The sequence below is a fragment of the Plecotus auritus genome, assembly GCF_963455305.1.
Source record: "Plecotus auritus genome assembly, chromosome: X".
NCBI classification, from domain to species: Eukaryota; Metazoa; Chordata; class Mammalia; order Chiroptera; family Vespertilionidae; genus Plecotus; species Plecotus auritus.
The window spans coordinates 119,461,931-119,488,939 of NC_137784.1; the positions used below are offsets into that span (position 1 = coordinate 119,461,931).

General features: G+C 39.8%; 1 protein-coding gene across 6 annotated transcripts in view; it reads right to left on the reverse strand.

Annotated features, from left to right (window-relative positions):
- Positions 1-27,009, reverse strand: part of ATP11C (ATPase phospholipid transporting 11C (ATP11C blood group)) — a 245,535-nt gene that overhangs the window by 102,643 nt on the left and 115,883 nt on the right. For all 6 annotated transcript variants that reach the window (XR_013959813.1, XM_080653850.1, XM_080653847.1 and 3 more), the window contains exons 3-5: positions 20,805-20,894; positions 16,339-16,419; positions 6,659-6,766 (exon numbers count right to left, since the gene is read on the reverse strand). Coding sequence is in view for 5 of the 6 variants with exons in the window: in XM_080653850.1 (XP_080509976.1) it covers positions 6,659-6,766; positions 16,339-16,419; positions 20,805-20,894 (279 nt within the window). In the remaining variant the exon portion in view is untranslated. The remainder of the gene's footprint in view (positions 1-6,658; positions 6,767-16,338; positions 16,420-20,804; positions 20,895-27,009) is intronic.

Below are 27,009 nucleotides of genomic sequence, written 5' to 3' on the forward strand. Positions count from 1 at the left end.
ACCACTGGGGGAGGAGAAAGGGCAGAGAGAGAGAAGCATCCACTATATCTGAGGGATGTAGCACCTGCAGAGGGTGGAACAGGAGCAGTGAGAAAAACACTGGAGCCCCAGGCCCCCCACAAAGCATGAGGCAATGGCAATCCAGCACGCCAGGAATTTGAAGTCCAGTGGTGTACTGAAATATCAATAGCTACAAACAAAAACCAAAGCCAGCCCAACTCCTGACTAGATTGATGCAACTCCCAACACTAATGGGCTGACAGAAGAGGCCTGCTATGTTCAGAATATAAATACTGTCTACTTAGGACTTCAGCATTTTTATATACAATGTCCAAAATTCAATTTAAAAAAAATGAGACACAAAATACAAGACAAAAATAACCTATCATGAAGAGATAAAAGTGTCAACAGGGCTAGCCCCAGAAATGTTCAGATTTTTAAATTATGAATCAGGGATGTAAAAATAGTTATGATTAAGATTTTAAAGTACCTAGTGGAAAAGGTAGACAACATACATGTGCAGTTGAAGAATTTGGATAGAGATGGAAACTACAAAAAAATACAGCAAATGGGGAAATTAGAAATGAAAAACATGATATCATAAAGATGTCCTTTAATGGGCTTCTCAGTAGACTAGATACAATGAAGGAAATAATCAGTAAATCTAAAGAAACTCTTCCAATATTTCTAATGCCAAAATCCATATCCTTTCCCTTACAATATTTTTTTTAACATTTGAATTCTCTAAGTTCTGTTTCTAGGCTCTCTATGTGCTATGTGATTCCATCCAGTCTCATGGCTTCATATGCCATCTATATGCAGATAAAATCCAAATTTCTATTTCCACTTAAAACAACTCTGAGCTCTAGTCTTGACAATTCCATCTAAATGTCTAATAGGTATCTCAACATTAACATGGCCAAAACTGAATTTTTTATTTCCCTTCACTCCCATCTGTCCCTAAACCTGCTCTTCTCCATTTTATTTAATAGCACCAGAATTTTGTTTAATAGCATTATTTAATTCATCCAGTTGCTCAGGCCAAAACCAAGAAGGCTATCTTTATTCTTTTTTTTTTTTCTCTCTGTCGCACTCCCTACATCCAATATATCACTAGATCCTGATGTCCACTAGTTGCGGACAAGTTTCTTAACATTCCTTTGCCTCAGTTTCATCACTTATAAAGAGGAGATAATAATACAAAAAAAGGCACATCCTACCTCATAGGACTGTTGTGAATTAAGGATTAAATAAGTTAATATAAAGTAAAAGGCAATGCCTGGCATATTTATGTAATATATAAATGTTAACTACTATTTTTATTATCATTATCCTTACTACTATCACCCTAATATCAACTCTTAACCATGTTTTGCAGTAGCCATCTAACGGATTTCCCTGATTCTTCCACTTTTGTCAATCTCCAGAGTTGTCTTTATTTCTTTTAAAGATAGTCACTCCCTTATTTTAAAACCTTTCAAAGAATCCCCATTGTACTGCAGATATGGACCAAGTCACTCTCCTGCTCAACAATTAAACATTTAGACACGTTTGGTTTATAAACATCTCTTTACACATACAAATGCTCTAGAAAAAGCTCAATCAAATAATCAAATAGCACCTCACACAACAGCATCCAATTATTTAATTAAGATTATACCTGGATGAGGTAAGCCTTAAGGCAATAAAGTCTAATGAAGGAAAGATGGAATATGGGGGTCTTTCTAAGGGAATGGGGGAATAGCAAAATCAGAAAGAGGAAATAGGGGAAAGATGAATGGGAGACTTTTACTACATGTCCTGTGAGCACAGATTTAATTTTATGAATCATTTAGGATGCTTTGGTTCTTATACTAAACAGAATGCCAAGTTTCTACAACTGGTTTAGAAAATTCAGATCCTAATTACTCTAGTTCATCACAGGGTCATCCCTTCTGGGATGCAGAGAATGGAGGGGAAAAAAAGAGTAAAAGAAAGACATTCTATGTCAAACTCAGGTAATCCTCCTATGTGGTAACCTTTGTCCCATCATTACTATAAGATGCAAGTCAATTTACCTATCACTAGGGATATGGAGAACCTATGTCCAGACATTCTAGGTATTTAATAAATGATTAATCAGTGATAACACTTGATAGTCCTAAACCATTCAAAGCTGATTTTTTTTTAAATAAGTCCTTTTATTTTTTTTGAATATATTTTATTGATTTTTTACAGAGAGGAAAAGAGAGTGATAGTTAGAAACATCAATGAGAGAGAAACATCAATCAGCTGCCTTCTGCACACTCCCCACTGGGTATGTGCCCGCAACCAAGGCATGCCCTTGACCGGAATCGAACCTGAGACCCTTGAGTCCGCAGGCCGATGCTCTATCCACTGAGCCAAACCAGTTAGGGCCAAAGCAGAATCTTTTGTTAAAAACATTTTTATTTTTTATTTTCCTATTTCAGTTTACTTTCAATATTATTTTGTATTGGTTTCAGGGATATAACATAGTGGTTAGACAATCATATACTTTACAAAACCCTCCCTCCCCTAAATTTCCAGTACCCACCTGGCACCATATATTTGTCACAATTTTATTGACTATACTAGTGGCCCGGTGCACGAAACTCATGCACATTAAAAGGGGAGCCCGGAGTCAAGTCCCCGCCCACCCACATGTGCCTCAAAATCGTGTGAGACCCAGACCCGGCTGTCAGCCCCCCCATTGGGCTAGATCCAGACCCAGCCAGTCCCACCCTTGTCAAGCCCTGCTGGGCAGGGGGCGTAGCCTCAGGTCCCCTGGCCTGGCACCAGGATGGGGGGCATGGCCTAAGGTCCCTCAGATGGGGTGGGGGGCATGCCTTGAGGTCCCCCGTCAAGCCCCGCCAGGTGGGGGACATGGCCTGAGATCCCCTGTCAAGCCCCGCTGGGTGGGGGTTATGGCCTGAGGTCCCCTGTCAAGCCCCTCTGGGCATGGGGGAGCGGCCTGAGTTCCCCCAACCCAGCACTGGGGGTGCACCTTGAGGTACCCCATCAAGCCCTGCTGGGTGGGGGGCACGGCCTGAGGTCCCCTGTCAAGCCCTGCCAGGCAGGGGTCATAGCCTCAGGTCCCCTGGCCTGGTGCTGGGGTGGGGGGCGTGGCCTGAGGTCCCCCGGCCTGGCGCTGGGGCGGGGGAGCAGCCTGAGGTCCCCTAGGCCAGCACCAGAATGGAAAGCGCACCTTGAGGTCCCCTTCAAGCCCCGCCGGGTGGGGGGCACAGCCTGAGGTCCCCTGTCAAGCCCCACAAGGGCAGGGGAGGGTGTAGCCTCAGGTCCCTGCTGATTGCTCGTTAAGGCTCCTTAAGGGAACTTGGCCTCAGCTGTGGGTGCAGCCATCTTTGTGATGGAGTGATAGTCAATTAACATATTCCCTCTTTATTAGATAGGATTCCCTATGCTGTACTTTTCATCCCCATGACTATTTTATAACTACCAATTTGTACTTCTTAATCCCTTCACCTCTTTTACTCAGTACCCCAATCATCCTTCCCTATGGTATCCACCAGTCTGCTATGTCTATGAGTCTGTTTTAATATTGTTTATTCATATGGTTAGTTCTTTAGATTCCATGTACAAGTGAAATCATATGGTATTTATCTTTTACTGACTGACTTAATTCACTTAGGATAATACCTTCTAGGTCAATCCATGCTGTCGCAAATGTTAAGATTTTGTTCTCTTTATAGCTGAGGAATAATATGCACCACCGCTTCTTTATCTACTTACTTATTAATGGACACTTGGGTTGGTTCCATATCTTTACTAATGTAAATAACACTGTAATCAACATAGGGGTCCATATATTCTTCTGAATTAGTGTTTTGGGTTTCTTCAGATATGTACCCAGAAGTGGAATTGATGGGTCATAAGGCAGTTCCATTTTTAATTTTTTTAGTAACCTCCATACTGTTTTCTACAGTGGGTGCACCAACCTGCATTCCTACCAACAGTGCACAAGAGTTCCATTTTCTCCACATTTCCACCAACACTTGTTTGTTGATTTATTGATGATGGCCATTCTGACAGGTGTGAGGTGATATCTCATTGTGTACCACAACTTTTTTATACACTCATCAATGGGCATGTGGGTTGCATCCATAACTTGTCAAAACAGGATCTTGAACAGTTATTTGTACATGTGTGTTCATCATAGCATTATTCACATAACCAAGAGGTAGAAGCAACACAAATGTCCATCAACAGATGAACTAATAAAGAAACTGTGCTATATGCATACAATCAGATATTATGTAGCTCAAAAAGGAGAAAATCGTGTCATATGCTACCACATGGATGAAGCTTGAAGACATTATGCTTAAGTGAAATAAGCCAGTCACAAAAGGACAAATATTGTATGATCCCACTTATAGGAAGTATCTCCCTAAAGTAGTCAATCATAAAAACAGAAAATAGAAAGGTGTTTGTCAAAGAATGGAGGAAGGAGGAATTAGTGTTTAGTGGTTACAGAATTTCAGTGTTATAGGATGAAAAGGTTCTCAACAATATGAATGTACTTAACACTACTGAACTGTACACTTAAAAATGGTTACAATGGTAAATTTGATGTGTTCTTTATTGTAATAACAAAATTTAAATTAAAAAATAACACATTGAGACTATGATAAAATATTTGTAAAAAGCACATCTGATAAAGGACTGCTATCCAAAATATACAAAAATTGTTAAAACTCACCAATAAGAACATGAACAATCCGATTTAAAAATAGGCAAAACACCTAAACATTCACCTCACAAAGAAGATATTAAGATGACAAGTAAGTATATGAAAAGATGTTCAACAACATATGTCATTAGAGAAGTGCAAATTAAAACAAAAGTGAGATTCCACTACACACCTATTAAATTGTCAAAATCCACAAGACCGACAACAAATGCTGATGTGGAGCAACAGGAATTCTCATTCAATGCTGATGAGAATGCAAAATGGAATAGCCACTTTGAAGATAGTTTGGTAGTTTCTTATAAGATTAAACAAACTCTTAATATACAATCCAGTAGTCACACTTGGTATTTACCCAAATGAACTAAAATCTTATGTACACACAAAAACCTGCACATAGATGTTTATAGCAGCTTTATTCATAATTACCAAAACATAGAAGCAAACAAGATGTCCTTCAGTAAGTGAATCAATAAATAAACTACTACATATAGACAATGAAGTATTATTTAGCACTAAAGAAAAATGAACTCTCAAGCCATGAAAAGACATGAAGGAAACATAAATGCATATTACTAAGTGAAAGAAGCCAATATGAAAAGGCTATATACTGTATGATTCTAATTATATGAAATTATGGTAAAGGCAAAACTATGGAGACAGTAAAAAGATTAGTGGTGGTTCCAGGTTGAAGGGAGGGAGGGAGATATGAATAGGCAGAGTGCAGAGGATGTTCAGGACAGTTTAACAATTCAGTATGGTAATATAATGGTGGATACATGTCATTTATACATTTGTTCAGGTACGTATAATATACAACACCAAGAGTGAACCCTAATAATGTAAACTATAAATTTTGGATAATAATTATATGTCAATGTAGGTTCATTGATCGTAACAAATCTGGTGAGGGATATTGGTAACAAGGGAGGTTGTACCTGTGGGGAAACAGGGTATATGTGAACTCTGTAGTTTCTGCTCAATTTTGCTGTGAACCTAAGACTGCTCTAAAAAGTAAAGTTAATAATTAATTAAAATAAAATCTGTTGGCAAAAAAATATCTTATACATTGCTGGTAGAATGTAAAATGGTAAAAACTGCTGTGGAAAACAGTTTGTAATTCATGAAAAATTTAAACATAGAATTATTGTATCACCTAGCAATTCTACTCCTAGGTATATACCCAAAAAATTGAAAACAGGTGTTCAAACAAAATCTTGTACATGAAATGTTCATAACAGCAGTACTCATAATAGCCAAAAGATAGAAAAAAAAAAACAACTTCCATCACCTTATGAATGGATAAACAAACTGAGGTATAGTCATAAAATAAAATGTTATTCAGCTGTAAAAACTAATGAAGTATTAATACATATTACAACATGAATGAACCTCGGGAATATTACATTAAGTGAGAAGCCAGACACAAAAGGCCACACAGTGTATGATTCCTTTCATATGAAATATCGAGAATAGGTAAATCCATAGAAACAGAAAGATTAGTGGTTGCCAGGGACTGAGGGAGGGAGGAATGAATCATGCCTACTTAATGGCTTATGGGGGTTTCCTTTTGGGGTGATGAAAATGTTCTGAAATTAGAAAGCGTCAATGGTTGCACAACACTGTGAATGCATTAAATGCCACTGAATCAATTGTCCATTTAAAAATGATGTGCAGCCTTGGCTGGTGTGGCTGAGCTGGTTGGAGTGTTGTCCTATGAACTGAAGGGCCGTGGTTCAGTTTCTGGTCAGAGCACATACCTAGGTTGCAGGGTCAGACTCCAGTTGGGGTATGTGTGGGAGGAAACCAGTGGATGTTTCTCTCTCTCTCTCTAAAATCAATGAAAACTTGTCCTTGGGTAAGAATTTTTAAAAAGTGTATTTTTTGTCATAATGAAGCATAAAGGAAAAAGGTGTATTTTTTTTACAATAAAGAATAAATAAAAATTAATACCTTGATCTTTTCACTCTCTTTTCTAACTCGCTTTGCATTTTCAATAATGTAAACATTTCTCTTGTTGACTTCATTGTCAGCTCTGTGTCTCAGCCAATCCTCATATCCCTAGAAGGACAAAAAACAACAACAAAACTATAAAATCAAGCTTATATAATGAAGTAAATTTCTATAACCCCCTCCATTAGTTGCCAGCATATATTTATACTTACAATATTAATCTATATATATAAAAGCCTAAGTGACCATTAGCTATGATGCACACTGACCACCACAGGGCAGACGCTCAATGCACAGGCATGGAAACATAGAACACACTGATGAATCTCAGAGGGAAGGGGAGAGGGGGCAGGACGGGAAGAGATTAACCAAAGATCTGATATGATTTGAGGAAGGTTGAACAGCTTTTTATATACTTTTTATTTACTAGAGGCCCAGTGCATGGATTCGAGCACCATTGGAGTCCTTCGGCCTGGCCTGTGGGGATCAGGCCAAAACTGGCTCTACGACATCCCCCGAGGGGTCCCAGATTGCAAGAGGGCTCAAGCCAGGCCAAAGGACCCCACTGGTGCACAAATCCATGCACCGGGCCACTAGTTTCAATATATATTGTTAAAAAGACAACACTACATTTTTTTTAAATTTTATTTTATTGTTTAAAGTATTACAAATAGTAGTACATATGTCTCTTTTTTTCCTATTAACCGTCCCTTGGCCTCCCCTACCCCCTGGCACATGCCCTCACCCCACCCCCACCCATGTCTTGCGTCCATAGGTTATGCTTATATGCATGCATACAAGTCCTTCGGTTGATCTCTTACCTCCCCCCGACACCCTCCCCAGCCTTCCAGCTATAATATGACAGTCTGTTTGATGCTTCTCTGCCTCTGTATTTATCTTTTTTAAAATTTTTTAAATTTATTTATTGTTTAAAGTATTACATGTAGTAGTACATATATCTCCTTTTTTCCCCCATTGACCTTCCCCCAGCCTCCCCTACCCCGTCACATGCCCTTATCCCACCACCCCAGTGTCTTGTGTCCATTGGTAGTGCTTATATGCATGCATACAAGTCCTTTGGTTGATCTCTCCCCCCCCCCCCACCCAACACTCCCCTGCCTTCCCGCTGTAATATGGCAGTCTGTTCGGTGCTTTATTGCCTCTGTATCTATCTTTTGGTTTATCAAGTTATAATGTTCTTTATTTTCCATAAACAAGTGAGATCATGTGGTATTTTTCTTTCATTGCCTGGCTTATTTCACTTAACATAATGCTCTCCAGGTCCATCCATGCTGCTGTAAATGGTAAGAATTCCTTCTTTTTTATAGCAGCGTACTATTCCATTGTGTAGATGTACCACAGTTTTCTAATCCACTCATCTGCTGATGGGCATTTAGGCTGTTTCCAAATATTAGCTATGGTGAATTGTGCTGCTATGAACATAGGGGTGCATATATCCTAACTGATTGGTGTTTCTAATTTCTTGGGGTATGTTCCTAGAAGTGGGATAACTGGGTCAAATAGGAGTTCCATTTTTAGTTTTTTGAGGAAACTGCATACTGTTCTCCACAGTGGCTGCACCAGTCTGCATTCCCACCAGCAGTGCACGAGGGTTCCTTTTTCTCCGCATCCTCACCAACACTTGTTGTTTGTTGATTTGTTGATGATAGCCATTCTTACAGGTGTGAGATGGTATCGCATTGTCGTTTTGATTTGCATCTCTCGGATAATTAGTGACTTTGAGCATGTTTTCATGTGTCTCTTGGCCTTCCTTCTGTCTTCTTTCGAAAAGATTCTATTTAGGTCCGTTGCCCATTTTTTTATTGGATCATTTATCTTCCTTTTATTAAGTTGTATAAGTTCCCTGTGGATGTTGGAGATTAAACCTTTATCAGTGATAACATTTGCAAATATGATATCCCATACAGTGGACTTCTTGCTGTTTTGTTGATGGTTTCTTTTGCTGTACAGAAGCTTTTTATTTTGATGCAATCACATTTATTTTCTCTTTAGTTTCTATTGCCCTAGGAGCGATAATAGGTGAAAAATTGCTTCGGCATATGTCTGAGATTTCTTTACCTGTGGATTCCTCTAGTATTTTATGGTTTCCCATCTTATGTTTAAGTCCTTTATCCGAGTTTATTTTTGCATATGGTGTAAGTTGGTGGTCTAGTTTCATTTTTTTGCATGTCTGTCCAATTTTCCCAACACCATTTATTGAAGAGACTGTCTTGATTCCATTGTATGTTCATGCCTCCTTTGTCAAATATTAATTGAGCATAGTGATTTGGGTCGATATCTGGGTTCTTTATTCTATTCCATTGGTCTATATGTCTGTTCTTGTGCCAGTACCAGGCTGTTTTGAGAACAGTGGCTTTGTAATACAGCTTGAAATCTGGTATTGAGATCCCACCTACTTTGTTCTTCTTTCTCAGGATTGCTGCAGCTATTCGGGGTCTTTTTTTTTTTTTATTCCAGATGAATTTTGGGAGAGTTCTTTCTAGGTCTGTGAAATATGCTGTTGGTATTTTAATGTGGAGTGCACTGAATCTATAGATTGCTTTGGGTAGTATGGACATTTTAATGATGTTGATTCTACAAATCCACGAACATGGTATGTTCTCCCATCTGTTTATGTTTTCCTCTATCTCTTTTTTTCAGTGTACTGTATTTTTCTGCATATAGGTCTTTTACCTCCATAGTTAAATTTATTCCTAGCTATCTTAATTTTTTTGGTGCGATGGTAAATGGGATTGCTTTTTTCAGTCTCTCTTTCTGTGAGTTCACTATTGGTGTACAGAAATGCGATCGATTCTTGGCGTTAATTTTGTATCCTGCTACATTGCCGAATTCACTTATTAAGTCTAATAATTTTTTGATGGAGTCTTTAGGGTTTTTTATGTACAATATTATGTCATCTGCGAATAGGGACAGTTTTACCTCTTCTTTTCCAATTTGGATGCCTTTTATTTCTTCTTCTTGTCTAATCGCAATGGCTAATACTTCCAGTACTATGTCGAACAGCAGTGGTGAAAGTGGGCATCCCTGTCTTGTTCCTGTTCTTAGGGGAAATGGTTTTAGATTTTCCCATTGCGTATGACGTTGGCTGTGGGTTTGTCATATATGGCTTTTATTATGTTGCGGTATGATTCTTCTATTCCCACTTTGCTAAGAGTTTTTTTTTTTTTATCAAAAATGGGTGTTGGGCCCTAACCGGTTTGGCTCAGTGGATAGAGTGTCGGCTTGTGGACTGAAAGGTCCCAGGTTCGATTCCGGTCAAGGGCATGTACCTTGTTTGTGGGCACATCCCCAGTAGGAGATGTACAGGAGGCAGCTGATCGATGTTTTTCTCTCATCGATGTTTCTAACTCTCTATCCCTCTCCCTTCCTCTCTGTAAAAAAGCAATAAAATGTATTTTTAAAAAATGGGTGTTGGATTTTGTCAAATGCTTTTTCTGTATCAACTGATATGACTATGTGGTTTTTATCTCTCAATTTATTTATGTGATGTATCTCGTTTATTGATTTGTGGATATTGTACCATCCTTGAATACCTGGGATAAATCCTACTTGGTCATGGTGTATGATCTTTCTGATGTACTGCTGGATTCAATTTGCTAGAATTTTGTTGAGGATTTGGCATCTACGTTCATGAGGGATGTTGGCCTGTAATTCTCTTTCATTGTGTTGTCTTTATCTGGTTTTGGTATTAGGGTGATGCTGGCTTCATAGAAGGAGCTTGGAAGTGTTCCTTCCTCTTGAATTTTTTGGAATAGTCTGAGGAGGATACGTTTTAGTTCTTCCTTGAATGTTTGGTAAAACTCCCTTGTAAAGCCGTCTGGCACCAGGCTTTTGTTTGCTGGTAGCTTTTTGATGACTGCTTCAATTTCTTCCATAGTTATTGGCCTACTGAGATGTTTAAATTCTTCCTGATTGAGTTTTGGAAGGTTGTATTTTTCTACGAATATGTCCATTTCCTCCAGGTTGTCCAGTTTGTTGGAATAGAGTTGTTCATAATATTTTTTAACAATCCTTCGTATTTCTGTGGGGTCTGTTGTTATTTCTCCTCTTTCACTTCTGATTTTCTTTATTTGGGTCCTCTCTCTTTGCTTCTTGGTGAGCCTGGCTAGAGGTTCATCAATCTTGTTTATCCTTTCAAAGAACCAGCTCTTGGTTTTGTTGATCTTTTGTATTGTTTTTTGTTGTTGTTGTTTGTTTGTTTTTTTGGTCTCTATGTCCTTTATCTCTGCTCTGATCTTTATTATCTCCTTCCTTCTGCTTACACTGGGCTTTTCTTGTTGCTCTCTTTCTAACTCTTTGAGTTGTAGGGTTAGGTAATTTATTACCATTGTTTCTTGTTTTTTGCAGTAGGCTTGTAGAGCTATGAACTTCCCTCTCAAGACTGCTTTCGCAGTGTCCCATAGATTTGGGATTGTTGTGTTTTCATTGTCATTTGTTGCCATGATGTTTTTTATTTCTTCTTTGATCTCTCTGCTAACCCAGTCATTGTTTAATAGCATGCTGTTTAGTCTCCATGTGTTTGATTTTTTTTGGACTGACTTTATTGTAGTTGATTTCCAATTTTATGCCACTATGATCTGAGAAGATGCTTGATATGATTTCTATCTTCTTGATTTTGAGGAGACTTTGCCTGTGAGCCAATATATGGTCTATCTTTGATAATGACCCATGTGCACTTGAGAAGAATGTATATTCTGTGGCTTTGGGGTGAAATGTTCTGAAGATGTCAATTAATTCCATCTGGTCTAGTGAGTCATTTAGGATTGATGTTTCTTTGCTGATTTTTTGTTTAGAGGATTTGTCCAATGGTGATAGTGGGGTATTAAAGTCTCCTAGTATGATTGTATTGCTGTCAATCTCTCCCTTGATAAACTCCAGGAGTTTTTTTTTTTTTTTAATGTATTTGGGTGCTCCTGTATTGAGTGCGTATACGCTTACCAGAGTTATTTCTTCCTGTTGGATAGCTCCCTTTAGTATTATGAAGTGGCCTTCCTTATTTCTTTTTTTTTTTGCCAGGATTTTTTTTCAATGTTTAAAGTATTACATATATTAGTACATATATCTCCTTGTTTTTCCCCCATTGACCTTTCCCTAGCGTCCCCTACCCTGTCGCATGCCCTCATCCCACTACCCCAGTGTCTTGTGTCCATTGGTGTGCTTATAAACATGCATACAAGTCCTTTGGTTGATCTATTTCCCTCCCTCTCCAACACTCCCCAGCCTTCCTGCTGTAATTTGACAGACTGTTCAGTGCTTTACTGCCTCTGTATTTATCCTTTTATTCATCAGGTTATAACGTTCTTTATTTTCCATAAACGAGTGAGATCATGTGGTATTTTTCTTTCATTGCCTGGCTTATTTCACTTAACATAATGCTCTCCAGGTCCATCCATGCTGCTGCAAATCATAAGAATTCCTTTTTTATAGCAGCGTACTATTCCATTGTGTAGATGTACCATAGTTTTCTAATCCACTCATCTGCTGATGGTCATTTAGGCTGTTTCCAAATCTTAGCTATGGTGAATTGTGCTGCTATGAACATAAGGGTGCATATATCCTTTCTGATTGGTGTTTCTAGTTTCTTGGGATATATTCCTAGAAGTGGGATCACTTGGTCAAATGGGAGCTCCATTTTTAGTTTTTTGAGGAAACTCCATACTGTTCTCCACAGTGGCTGCACCAGTCTTAATTCCCACTAGCAGTGCAGGAGAGTTCCTTTTTCTCAGCATCCTCGCCAGCACTTGTCGTTTGTTGATTTGTTGATGATTGCCATTCTGACAGGTGTGAGATGGTACTGCATTGTCGTTTTGATTGGCATCTCTCAGATAATTAGTGACTTTGAGCATGTTTTCATATGCCTCTTGACCTTCCTTCTGTCTTCTGTCAAAAAGTATCTATTTAGGTTCGTTGCCCATTTTTTGATTGGGTTGTTTATCTTCTTTTTGTTAAGTTGTATGAGTTCCCTGTACATGTTGGAGATTAAGCCCTCATCGGTGATAACATTGGCAAATATGTTCTCCCATGCAGTGGGCTTTCTTGTTGTTTTGTTGATGGTTTCTTTTGCTCTGTATTTATCTTTTTGTTCATCAGGTTATAATGTTCTTTATTATCTATAAATGACAACACTACATTTTTATAGAAAATCTAAGATATGCTTTCAAAATACCCCTTAGGTATATAGCTTTATTGTATTAAAAGGTCCTACCATTCTACATTTAAGTATTAATGAAAACACAAGCATTAGAGTCTTAATATTCTTCAACTGTGAAGGACTATGATCTGTTCTTTTAATTCTACTCTTAATCAAGTTAATGTTGATCTTTCTACTTTTGAATTTGAAAAAAATTTTCTGAGTGTTATTTTCTTACAAACTTAACCACTTAAATATATTATTCTGTAGTAAAACCATTGGAGTGATCATCTCTGAGGAAACTGAAATCCTCCTAGGGACAGAATAGAAAAGGCAAGCTAGGGTTATTTTGGCAGAGAATCTATGATAAGTTTTAGAGATCTATAGTTAAACTTCTACACTGATTTGGTGGTAAAATAAAATATAAATTGGTGTTCATTTTTTAGAATTATCAGTAATCAGAGAAAGGTCTAATGGCTCATTTTTCTTTGGGCTTTTTGTCTGGAATATATTTAAGGCAAAAGAAACAAGGCAAGAGGATGTTCATTTGTTTGAGTACAACTTCCTTCCTATTTTTTACAACACTTTCCTTTTTTTATTTATAATTGTGTCTGTACCCTTTCAAATATAACTGTTTGAATAATACCTTGATTGCTTCCCCCCTTTTTTTTCTCAGTTGCAATATTCATTCCAATTCTGTCTCTTTTTATGACTATGCTAGGCTATCATTTCATTGAGGAGAGAAAGGCCCTAATATGAACTAGTATTGGGAATAAAATGAATCAGTAAAAGCTTTTGAAACCATACAGGATATTTTGGGAAGCAGTAATTATACGATGTTAAAGAAAATAATCCTAACAGCTTAAGGGAAAGAACATTTCAAAAGTCTTGATTTAGTAACCAAGAACTTGATAAAATATTCTTGTAGTTCCTGTTAGGCAAGATAGAAGACCAGATAACCCCAAGAGGAAAAGTAACCTTGTTCCCAATACTGTTAAGCAGACTTTTAATTTGGAAGTTCTTTTGAGACACTGTAAAAGCACTTGATAAGTACTATGTAAAAGTATGTTTGTAATCAGCCTGGTTTTGTGACTAATTATATGATAAAAATTGCTATCCTATCCCTTTTCCTCCACTTTCTGTTTCCATTTTCAATTTCATCTGGAATGCTCAAAATACTTCAAAGACATTGTAACTGTGCAGAAACTTCATTTCTTTAGTATAACCTTTTCTCCTTTCTTTCCTTTTGATTCAAACTGGCCTTGCCCAGAAACCTGACTCACCTGCCTCCTTCTCCCTTGCATGTCCACTTACTGAATCATTAAGCCCTCAGGACAATGAGGTTCAAATAATCTTAGGAACAAGGCCTCTGGTCTGTTGACCACAGAGACAGAGTTTTGATCAGGTCAAAGTAGAGATAACATCTAATCTTCAGTTATGTTTCAGCTCCAGGCCAAGTAAAGCAGCAAAACCAGATGCACTGATCAACCACCCCTACTCTAGTGCTGACCAATCAGTAGAGACCACGACCCTAACTCCCTTAGTCACCATAATTAATTATTTTTCCCCTATATAACCCATTCCCTGGAAGCCATTGGGGAGCTACAGCTCTGAGTATTACCTCACCTATGACTTCAGGCCTGGGCCACTATCTAAAAATAAACCCTTACTTTCTTTGCTGCAAACTCCTATTCATGTCTTACTGGGCTTTGATGCCTACAGGCAAACGGACCCCTTTAGTCCAGTGACAACATCATAGAAACACTACATCTACCCTGGAATGACCATCTCCAGATTTCTTTCATGTGACAGAAATATATTTAAGATATTGTTTTTGAGAAGTTTCTGTTATTAGAGGTGAATGACTTTTCTGATACATATAAGATCTCAGTTCAAATATTTTTTTGTTTCTTTCATAGCATTTCTTGACATTTTAAAATTATGTCTTTGTGGTTTTGTTGTTATTGTTTGTGTTCCCTACTATAATGTCAACTCTATGACTACGGAGACTGTGTTTGTTTAGTATACCACAACACTAACTTCCTTCGTCACCATGATTGATGATTTTTGTCCCTATAAAACCCATCTTCTGGAAGCCATAGGGGAGCCAGGCCTTTGAGCATTAGCTCACCTATGACTTCCCCTGGCAGGCCACTTACTAAAAATAAACACTTGCTTTTTTTCTTTTTTTGCTCCAAGCTCCTGTTCCTGTTTTATTGGGCTTTGACACATACAGGCAAATGGACTCCTTTAGTCCAGTATCAACATCAGCATTACAAACCATGGCAGTTGTCAGCTTTGACAAGACACAAAAGTCTCTTCCACCTACTACCCTCTTCAGCACCATCAGGAGAGACAACAAAATTAAAGTATTTATGCTCTTGTGTTATCTACTATAGGCAAACAAACAAAAAAGTCCACTAGATTAGAAATGTTTCAAATAGACATACCATAATGAAAAAAATTAATGCACATTACAATTTTGCCTCACACTTCCTGACTTGGGTTATATATTCCCACACAAAAATATTGAGGAAGAAAGGAGCATGAATATTAAGGATGTACTGTATGATCATTTTAAGAGATTTTCAATAAGAACCAAATATAAATTAAACCCATCAGATATAGTGTCCACTCTATCCTAATATATAAAAACCCTGGGTCATAATGACCAGTAACGAATGGAGGCTGACCAACTGGAAGTCAGTGCTGGTCCCGCCCCCAAGCAAGCAGTAAGGGGCAATCAGGCAGGCAGGCAGAGGGGTTAGGGGTGATCAGGCAGGCAGAGTGGTTAGGGGTGATTAGGTAGACAGAACAGCGGTTAGGGGTGATCAGGTAGGCAGGTAAGTGGTTAGGGGTGATCAGGTAGGCAGGCCAGCAGTTAGAAGAGATCAGGTAGGCAGGCCAGCAGTTAGGGGTGATCTAGTAGGCAGAAAGTCCCTCGCCGGGCTGGCCCTGCCCCCAAGCAAGCAGTTAGGGGCAATCAGGCAGGCAGACAGAGGGGTTAGGGGTGATCAGATAGGCAGACCAGCAGTTAAGGGTGATCAGGTAGGCAGACCAGCGGTTAGGGGTGATCACGTAGGTAGGCGAGCAGTTAGGAGTGATCAGGTAGGCAGACGGCCCCTCGCAGGGCTGGCCCCACCCCCCAGCAAAGAAAGAGGGAGGCCCAGGCAAGCCAAGCCATTGCACCCAGCCTGTCACCTGCAGAGGGAGGTCACCGGTGGCAGGGGAGGGGGGGGCAGTGCTGCACTGATGGAAAGCAATGGCAACCGCGGGGGAGGGGCCAGCTGCCTGCAGCTCACAGAAGGAAAGCCCCGATAGGCCCTGATCTCAGGCCAGGCCTAGGGAACCTACCCGAGGGGTCCCATATTGTGAGAGGGTGCAGGCCAGGCTGAGGGACCACCCCCCCCCCGCGAGTGCACAAATTTCTGTGCACTGGGCCTCTAGTATAAATATGAAAGAGAAACTTTGATAATGAAATTCAAACTAGACAGAAATAAAACGCAGACATAATTGTAAAGAAATTTACCTGCTTGATGGCTGTAACAGTTATAACAAAGAAAAGTGGAAGTCCACTGGTAACTGGGCTAGTTGGTGTATCTACTGTGACCTAGGTAAGAAATTAAATTGAAAGTAAAATAAAAATAGTCAGTAACTTATATGCAGTCTGTACATGATCATTTTAAGAGATTTTCAATAAGAACCAAATATAAATTAAACCCATCAGATATAGTGTCCACTCTATCCTAATATATAAAAACCCTGTCTGTAAAATTTTCAGACAGAATGCAGACAAAACTTTTTCCGGTAGCAGGGTGGATGTTAAAACTTTCATTAAAACAAAAGCAATCCACACAGCAGTTGGTTTAAGAAAATACTTTTAAATCAGGTTTAGTTTTGGGAAACCAAGATGGCGCATAGGTAAGCACCTAAACTGCTGCCTCGCACAACAATTTCAAAACTACAACTAAAAGACAGAACGGACACCATCCAGAACCACAGGAAAGCTGGCTGAGTGAAAATTCTACAACTAGAAGGAAAGAGAAAACCTCACAGAGAATTGGAGGTACGGCAAAGGGTCTTTGTGCGCGCAGAGAGGAAGGGCGGCTGAGAGCCTGGCTGACTTTCTCTGGCGGAAGGGGGAAGGAAGCCCCCGACCGCACTGAACCCCAGTTCTGACTGCACTGGACCCCAGTTCCAGGCGAGCCCCTGGGGACCCATGCTCTTGTGGGGGGAGTCTGGACTCTCGGGCGGAGACTCTGGAGCCGGGGAAAGCAGAGGTCAGAAGGCGCATGCGTGCCAGTGCGCACAAAGGCTGCGGAGGTTGCCACAGGCTTTCCCTAGTGGAAGGGAGTCAGAAGCTCCTGACTGCACTGAGCCCCAGTTATGACTGCACTGAACCCCAGTTCCAGGCGAGCCCCTGGGGACCCACGCTCTTGTGGGGGAGTCTGGACTCTCGGACGGAGACTCTGGAGCTGGGGAAGGCAGAGGTCTGAAGGCGCGTTTGCGCAAGGGCAAGGCTGATGGGAAGCCAAGACTGTCTGCTCTGCCCTGAGACTCCACCCCATCCAAGCTGAGCACAGAGGCTATTGCAATTTGGCAAGTCTAATCCTATAAGGCTGTCTCCAGCACCGAACTTCTCCCAGCATAGACACAGCTGATCCTTACAGCCAACTGGCCTGGAGGTCAATTCTTCCCAGTGATACCAACAACAATCAAGACTTAATTACAACAAGGCTGTACACACAGTCCACAAAGGGGTGCACCAAGAGTGTCCACCTCAGGTTAACTGGGGAGGTCGACCCACTGGGCCATATAGGAAACCTAACACACAAATCAACCCTACCAACTCAGGAAAGCAGTGAAAATGCAGCGTGAAAGAAACAGAACACAAACGAAAGATATGGAGGAAAACAGACGACTGGATATAGAATTCAAAACCACGGTTATAAGGCTTTTTAAGAATATCCTAGAAAAGGCTGATAAATATAACGAGACCCTCGAAGATATGAAAAAGGACCAACTAGAAATTAAACATACACTGACTGAAATAAAAAATATTATACAGAGACCCAAAAACAGACAAGAGGAACACAAAAATCAAGTCAAAGAATTGAAATACAAAGAAGCAAAAAACACTCAACCGAAAAAGCAAAAAGCAAAAAAAAAAATCCAAAAAGTTGAAGATAGTGTAAGAAGACTCTGGGACAACTTCAAGCGTACCAACATCAGAATTATGGGGGTGCCAGAAGAAGAGAGAGAGCAAGATACTGAAAACCTATTTGAAGAAATAATGACCGAAAACTTCCCCTACCTGGTGAAAGAAATAGACTTACAAGTCCAGGAAGCGCACAGAACCCCAAACAAAAGGAATCCAAAGAGGACCACACCAAGACACATCATAATTAAAATGCCAAGAGCAAAAGACAAAGAGAGAATATTAAAAGCAGCAAGAGAAAAACAGTTAATTACCTACAAGGGAGCACCCATACGACTGTCACCTGATTTCTCAACAGAAACTATGCAGGCCAGACGGGAGTGGCAAGAAATTTTCAATGTGATGAATAGCAAGAACCTACAACCAAGATTATTCTACCCAGCAAAGCTATCATTCAGAATTGAAGGGCAGACAAAGAGCTTCACAGATAAGAAAAAGCTAAAGGAGTTCATCACCACCAAACCAGTATTATATGAAATGCTGAAAGGTATTCTGAAAGAAGAGGAAGAAGAAAAAAGTAAAGAGAAAAATTATGAACAACAAATACATATCTATCAACAAGTGAACCTAAAAATCAAGTGAATTAAAAACCTGAGGAACAGAATAATCTGGTGAATATAATAGAATCAGGGGCATAGAAAGGGAGTGGACTGATAATTCTCAGGGGGAAAGGGGTATGGGGGGGTTCATGATGTTACTGGACAAAAATCATACACCTATGGATGAGGACAGTGGGGGGGAGGTAAGGGCAGAGGTGGGGTGGGAACTGGGTGGAGGGGAGCTATGGGGGGAAAAAGGAGAAATAATTGTAATAATCTGAATAAAGATTTATTTAAAAAAAAAAAAAGAAAAGAAAAGTCCCTGACCACATACAGCTGGCAGCTTACAGGGAAAACCAGGCATTAAACAAATATCTTGAGATCTGAAGAGTAAACAGAAGTTAACTAGATGAAAGAGGGATGCTTTCTAAGAACAGTAAACAGTGTATACAAAGCCTCTATGGCAGGAGGGAGTGTTATACAGGTAAGGAAATAAAGGAAGCCAGTAACAAAAGCATGTGGTGTGAGACAGGGCTGGAGAAGGAGACAGGCCAGACCAAGCAGGGCCCTCTATGCTAAAATTCATTCTTTATCCCACAAACAGTGGGAAATAATTGAAGCTTTTAACCAGGCAGAGTTCACATAAAGAGAACTACATTTTGAAAAGATTTCCATTGCATTGTGGAAAATAAAATGGAAGGGAACAAGAATGGAGGCAGGGATTCCATTTAGGAGGCTACTGTTCTAATCCAGATAAAAGATGATGGATTGGATGAGGGGAGTAGCAGCACACATGGAACGATGTTCCAGAGATATTTAGGAGGCAAAAATGGCAGGACTGATAAGGGATTTCTTATAAGGGGTAATTAAAGATGTCTTCCAAGTATCTGGTTAACATGGCTGGTGGATGTTGTCATTCACTGAAATAGGAAACACTGAAAGAGAACAAGAACTAGATTTTAGTGACAAAGGACCATGAGTTCCATCTGCCCTCACAATTCATTGACTCTCATCTCTAACCCCCACACAGACCTGCCCCTGGCACACACGCTGTGTTGCAGAAGCAGGCTTTTACATGGCTCTGTGCCTTCACACAGACTGATACCAGTCTCTAATCCTTCAAGGCTCAGTTCAGATATCACCTACTCTTTGAAGCCTTTTCAAGCTCCTCTTGGGTAGAAAAAAAAATCATAACTTCTACCATATCCCTATTTTGCTAATGCTTCTTTTATGACTTTTACTATATTAAATTAAGTGAATACATGACTAGTTTTGGCTATACATAAATTCCTTAAGGATAGAAAAGCCGTATCTTCATTTCACCTGTTAAAATCTTTGTTGTCTGGCACGTAAGAGGTGCTTGCTATATGTTCACTAAATTGAACTGAGATGTGCTATAAGCCAAGTGGAAAGATTCATGTTCACAATCCTCTATGTAGTTTATTTTATGCTCTTCTGTAAGACATCTTACCATGGGTGTAGGGGAGCCCCTTTTAAAGTGCCCCATCATTCAAAACTGAAATTGGCTCTTTCCCGTATTACAAACCAGATTGGTTTTAAGTAGCAGGGCCAAATTAAATTACAGTACCATTTACTCAAAAACTTAAACTGGATAAACAGAAGCACTTAATACCAATAAGGCATTTCAGCAATTTCATTGGAATGTTTCTACTGTTTTAAAAAATGAAATGAGGGGGGAAAGTACCTTTAATATAGTAAAATTTTCAGTGGTTGATTTTGGCAAGGGAAATATTTTAATAGCTAATAGACTTAAAATGGAAGATGCAATTTAAAATGTCTAAATATTAGGCTTTCACCCTTAAAGTAAATGAATTAAGAGCATAACTGATAATCAGGAAGATAAGTAATACACTTTCAATTAAGCTGAAACTAGTGTTTAATAAAGTAAACTATTAACCTAAACTATTTTCAATTTTGATATATACCAATGTGTTTAATGATATATAATACATGTGCTTCAAGTGTGAAAATATGAAATCCATAAAAGTTTTAAAAAAATAACAGCTGCAACAAATTTTCTAGTAAAAGTGCTCCTTTAGAAATATATAAAATAATATAAACCTTAAAATGTAATATCGGTACTTTCAAAAGTATTATTATAATAAGCCCTGAAACATCTTTTTAATCACAGGTCATTTTAAGATTAGAAGTAGAGTGAAAATTTGTTTGAAGTAATTAAGTTTCTAAAAGTGGAGTGGCAGTTTATGGAGTTCTTACCTGTACAAGGAAAATTATGAGAAAATAAAAATTTGCAATTCTTCTAAACTGTTCAAACAGATTCTTTGGGAGAAAATTCCAAAGTGTATACTGTAAAGAAGAAAGAAAAAAATATATGATCAGAAAGCAAACTTTAAAAATCTTAGCAATGACTCATATGGGTCCAGGTTATCACTACACTTTGAAAACATGTTAAAACCCAATGCACGGCCAGTGTGTCTCACTGATTGAGCATCGGCCTATGATCCAAGGGCACAAATTCGACTGCTGGTCAGGGCACATGCCCAGGCTGTGGGCTTGATCCCTAGTAGGGGCGTGCAGGAAGCAATTAACTTTTCTATCTATCCCTCTCCCTTCCTCTCTCTAAAATTAATAAAAATATTTTTAAAAAACACACCCAAACCTCATACATACAAATAAGCATATACTTAGAGATATAGTAAATAAACACTTTTGAGTAATAAAGTTTCACATTTACCATTACAATTGGGCCATCTAGTCCCAGACCTCTGCCTTCTCTGACCTGATTTAAATTAGGTTCCTTGTTATGTGCTCTCATATCATCCAACACTTCCTTGATAACACTTGTTGCAGTGAATAATATATGCATGCACTTTTATTAAAATTTCTTCCTTAATAGGCAATGACACTAAGTGGACACTCAATAAATTAGTTGGATGAATGAATGAACAAATTAATTCCTCTGGCTCCGCTAACCTCTGGAGCCTTTATCACAATCACAGATATAACTCTGTCCCAACCAGTACCTCCCAGATCCATGACAGCTGAGGTGTACACATAACCCTCGGTCAGAGAGGACTTTCATTATAATCAACAACATACCACCCTGGGATTTTGTAATTGGTAATAGATAAAGGTTTTAATGCTAAACTGTGCATGAGCAGGAGGAGAGACCTCTTGGGCCAACTGTCAAATCACATAGACTTTCTCACTGATACCTTAAGCACAAGGACTGAGTCAGTTAAAAATCACCAGAGGAAGTTGAATTTTCTAGATACTTGAATAAAAAAAGACCAGAAACCAGTAAGAAAGAAATGTTTCTTAAGCTAAATATCTAAATTTATACTACTGTGAGAAAATATCTATTAAATTAAGTGAGGTGAATGAAAAGCCAAAGTCACAGAACATGGGAATTTACTACTAACCCCTCTTTAAAAGGCATATGGGTTCGATTCCCCAAGGGAATGCCAAGAAAATGAATGGAGGGAAACATATTCACTCATGCAGCTCCATTATAACTAACAGACAACCTACAAGGTTCTTCCCCCAAGTTTCAGAAGTGCCTCAAGGAAGCTCATTCAAAATTAAGTGCAGAATTGTGTGTGCATGAACGTCAGTTGGGAGAAGAGTCCACATTTTCATCAGATACCCAAGGCAGTTTGTGACCAAAAATAAAAGGGGTCAAAACCACTGATCAACTTTTTGTGTGTAATTAAAGTTTATTTGAGCACAAAATACTTTCTCTGTCTATAAAATTTGTTTCCTGGCCTAGGGGAGCAGATCTTTCTGGACAACTATAGCCAGCATAGCTCTGTGAATATATACATGAGTGGCTAGAGCCACTTCACCAAAGTGTCTCTCTTTCATTAGGTTTTCTTCAGGGAGATGAAGAAGACATCTGGATGAAGATCTGGGAAGATTTGGAGTGGACCAGGCAATTAGGCTATACCTTGAGGAAGCCCACCATCTCCATGGATATCTCTATTGCAGGTATCCACTGAGGCTAAGAATCACATGATTTCACTCATTTGTAGGATATAAAACTGAAAATCATGGACACAAACAACAGTGCAGGGGTTGCCACAGGGAAGGGGTGGGGGTGAAAGGGGCCTAATATATGGTGACAAAAGATGATTTGACTTTGGGTGGTGGGTACACAGTGCAATATACAGATCTTTTAACACGGAAGTCTACCCCTGAAACCTAGGTGACCCTATTAACCCATGTCACCCCAATAAATTTAATTTTAAAAACTTTAAAAAACAAAACAAACAAACAAAACACTGATCCAGTCACTTAGAAGCTGATGTAGTCTGAATCAGCACTTAACTGTTTCAACAACAGACTAACAGTTGAACTTTTGGCTTGCTGACATTTTGTTCCCTAACTAAAGGTTTTTTTAATCGAACAAACAAACATCAGGAACTGTGAGAGTCCTCTGATGGCTCTTAACATATAAAAGGATACATTTTTTTCCTAGGGTGACTCGGTTCTTTTACCATTTTTCTACCTTCCTAAAGAACAGGTTCCTTGAGGAACTCAGGTTATTTCCTTTATAGGAAACTACTACTATATGCCCTCTTCTTTCCTATTTCAGTTCATGAGCTATTATGAGCTATAAGTACACAGATGGACTTAGAGGGTATTATGCTAACTATGTATGGTGCTAGGTGGATACTGGAAATATCTGGGGGAACACTTTGTAAAATATATGATTGTCTAACCACTATGCTGTATACCTGAAACTAATACAAAATAATATTGAATGTAAACTAGAATTTTAAAAAATGTAAAAAGTACAGCAGAGGTAAACAGTCAATAATTGATATATATATATATGATATGCAAATAGACCAAACAGCGGAACAATCAAACAACTGAAGAGCACTATGATGTGCACTGACCACGAGGGGGCACGCACAGAACATGGTGGGCATTGGCCGTGGTGGGATGGTACAGCAAGTGAGCGGGGGTGCCAGACCAAGGCGGGGCGTCAGTCGCTGCCTCTGGTGGTTACTGAAAATTCTTTGCTCCCATGCACCGTGGTCCCGCCCAGCGCTGGCACCTGCTGCTGGCACCAGAGCCACCGCTCGCACCCACTGCCAGCCCTGATCACTTAGCGCTGTCAGCGGGTGTGAGTGGTGGCTGCTGGCCACGATCACCCCTGAGGGCTACTCCACCTCTCCCTGCTCCTGAGGGGCGATCGAAGCAGCAGCCACTACTCGCATTCCCTGCTGGCGCCGGCCCTGCTTGCATCCACTGCTGGCGCCAGCCCCAATCACTCTGTGGCATCAGCGGGTGCAAGCAGGGCCAGTGCCATAAGCGTATGGAAGTGGCAGTGGCAGAAGCGGGGCTGTCGGCAGAGAGGGGACCAGGGGCTGCAGCGGGAGGGGCCAGGTGGGGATGCAGAGGATAGGTCGAGACCCGCCCCTGTGCCCACTGTAGCCTCATGGCCCACAGTTCCTTTCAAGGTGCATGAATTCGTGCACTAGGCCCCTAGTATTATAATAACTATGTATGGTGACAGATGGGTACTAAACTTATTGGGGTGATCACTTAGTAAGCTATATGAATGTCTAATCACTATGATGTACACCTGAAACTAATATAATATTGTATGCCAACTGTACTTGAAAAAATAAAAATATTGAAAAAAAAACTCAAAATTGCAAACAAATGAAAAAACAAAAAAGGTCAGAGAGCATATCATAGCCCCCGTACCACAGGTGCCTAACAAGAAATCTTGATTAAAATTTGTGTGTTGGTCATTTACTCTTTCGCTCTAACTCAAAAGCAAAATTAAGCTTCTCATCTCTTTATTATAATACAAATGTCATACAGCATACCTTATTTTAAGGAAGACCAAGAAAAATCTGATCTAAATTTAAATTGAATTAAAGCCACATATAACAAGTTATTCAAATTGATTTGTTTACCTAAATAGTAGTCTCAGACTTAGTTGCTACAAACCAATGACAATGTTAATTCACAGGAAGAAAATGTTTGTAGCATTTCTTTCATTAACAATGAGAATGGAATTTTTTGGGGGGGCCATAAGTAAGTACTTACTCAAAGAAGTGGATCTTAAGATGCAATTATAAAATTGAATAGCAACACTGACATATAGAATATGTTTAAAATGGGTTCTACAGAAAACTGCCAGCTTTTCAAATATATACAATGTACTTCACAAATACTCTATAGTGAATATAATTGGTACATAAATGTGGCCTCTAAAGATGCAGTTATGGGGGTAGGTGTTAAGATGGTGGCAGGGTAGATAGATCTTTCTAGCACCTAATTCCAGAACCAAACTGGAATTAAAACTAAACTGGGGAATATTCACCCTGAATTACCACCTGAAGACTGGCTGAAGAGGAGGCCTTTAAACAAGGAAGGGCAGAAACAACCTGGAGACTGGCAGAAAGGGCAGGGTCATGAAAGGGGCTGGCCCAGCTCCTAGGAGTGTTGGCCCAAGGGTGAGGAGGGTTCCTCCAGAAAGAAGAGAGGTCAGGTCCCCAGGCAGGGCATCCCAGAGCCAGCAGTAGCCACCCATGTCTATCAGGAAGCAGAGACTCCAAGAGACAAAGCAACTTTTTTTTAAGGGCTGCCACACAGGATTTTCTTTCCCAGTCACTCACCCTAGGTTTCACAGAGGGAAAGTGATACAGACTGGAGTAGCCTGAGGAGAGACAGGGGTGGAAGGAGTTGGGGAGAGTCGCTGGGGAGTTGCTGTCGAGATACCTGTGCTAGGTCATCCCCCCCACCATATCAGAGCAACCATTTTTCCAGAGAGGCAGAAGTCTGTGGAAAGGCAAGTACTCTGCCACCCTGGGATATAGTTTGCCCCACCCTAAGCAATCCCACTCACTCCACCCTCTAAAATCCAGCACACTCCATCCTGCATCTCAAGAGGAGGCAGCGGTCTTAGGGAGTGCTTTGGAGTGGGGTCATCCCTCCCCCATTACCAGGAACCAGGTTGGCACTTCCTGTCACTGGAGAGCTGGTAGAAACTCCTGGCTTCTTGCAGACCCACTGGACTGCCTAAAAGGGGTTCCACCCTGCCGAGGTCAGGGAAATATTCCAGGAGAGACTTAGTGGACTGGCTCTGGGACAGGCAACACACCCACTATCTTCCCTTAATTCTGAATGTTTGCTGACCGGACTCAGGGCCCCGTGGTGCTAAAAAAGCCAGTCTACAAGCTCAGCTGGGCCCCTCCCGTGGGCAGCAAAGCCCAGTGGAGGCAGCCACAAGATGTGGATCGCATGAAGCTTTGAACAGGTTCCTGAGAGCCAAATGTGGCCAGCTTCTGACATTGGTTAACACAAAAGTATCTCCTGGGAGGCTGGAAATCAGCATGCAAAACAGCCTCACAACATAAAAGCAGGATCTAAAAGGAAAACCTAGCAGTCACTAAAATCTGCTGAGGTGAACTTTACTCACCCGGTTATTCTCTTTTTCATTTTTATTGCTTTGGTATTATTATTATTATTATTGTTACTATTATTCTCTGTTCTCTTTTATTTCTTTCATATCTCTTATTTGTCTCCTTTTTTTACTGTTATTTTCTTGCGCTAGATCTTTCCTTCTTTTCATAATTCTTTTCTTTTTCTTTTTTAGCATTTTTCTTTGCCCATTCTTTATTGTTATTTTTCCTTTCTGTTCTTTCAGAATCTTTTCTCTTCTAATATTCTTTTTATTTTATTATTATTGTTGTTCTTTCACCTTCTTTTATTTGAAATATATTTTTATTGATTTCAGAGAGGAAGGAAGAGGGAGAGAGAGATAGAAACATCAATGATGAGAGAGAATCATTGATTGGCTGCCTCCTGCATGCCCCTCACTGGGGATCAAGCCCACAACCCGGGCATATGCCCTTGACCAGAATCGAACCTGGGACCCTTCAGTCCGCAGGCTAACACTCTATCCACTGAGCCAAACTGGCTAGGGCTCTTTTATTATTCTTGTCTTTTCTCTTTCCTAATCCTCTTTTTTCTTGTGGTTGTTTTTGCTGTTATTGTTGGATCCTTTTGTATGTTTTTCTTTCATTTCCTCTTTTGCTTGTTTTGTTCCATCAGCACCTGTACAACAGCTCACATGACGTGGTTGGGGTTGAGCCTCACAGTCAGAACAGCTTGAGAGGAAAACACACCCATGAATAGTATAACAATAATCAAGACCAAATTATAACAGGAAAGCCCAAACAACACACAAAAGGGTCACTCCTAGGGCAGACAGCTCAGGAGTTCAAGGAGTCTGCACCACTGGGTCCTACAGGAGTATTACAACAAAAGGCAAATGTTAAAGACAAAGAGAGAATCTTAAGGGCAGAAAGAGAGAGATGGCCAGTTACCTACAAGGGAGCTCCCATAAGGCTGTCAGCTGATTTCTCAACAGAAACACTAAAAGCCAGAAAGAAATGGCATGAAATATTCCAAGTAATGAAAAGCAAGGATCTGAAAT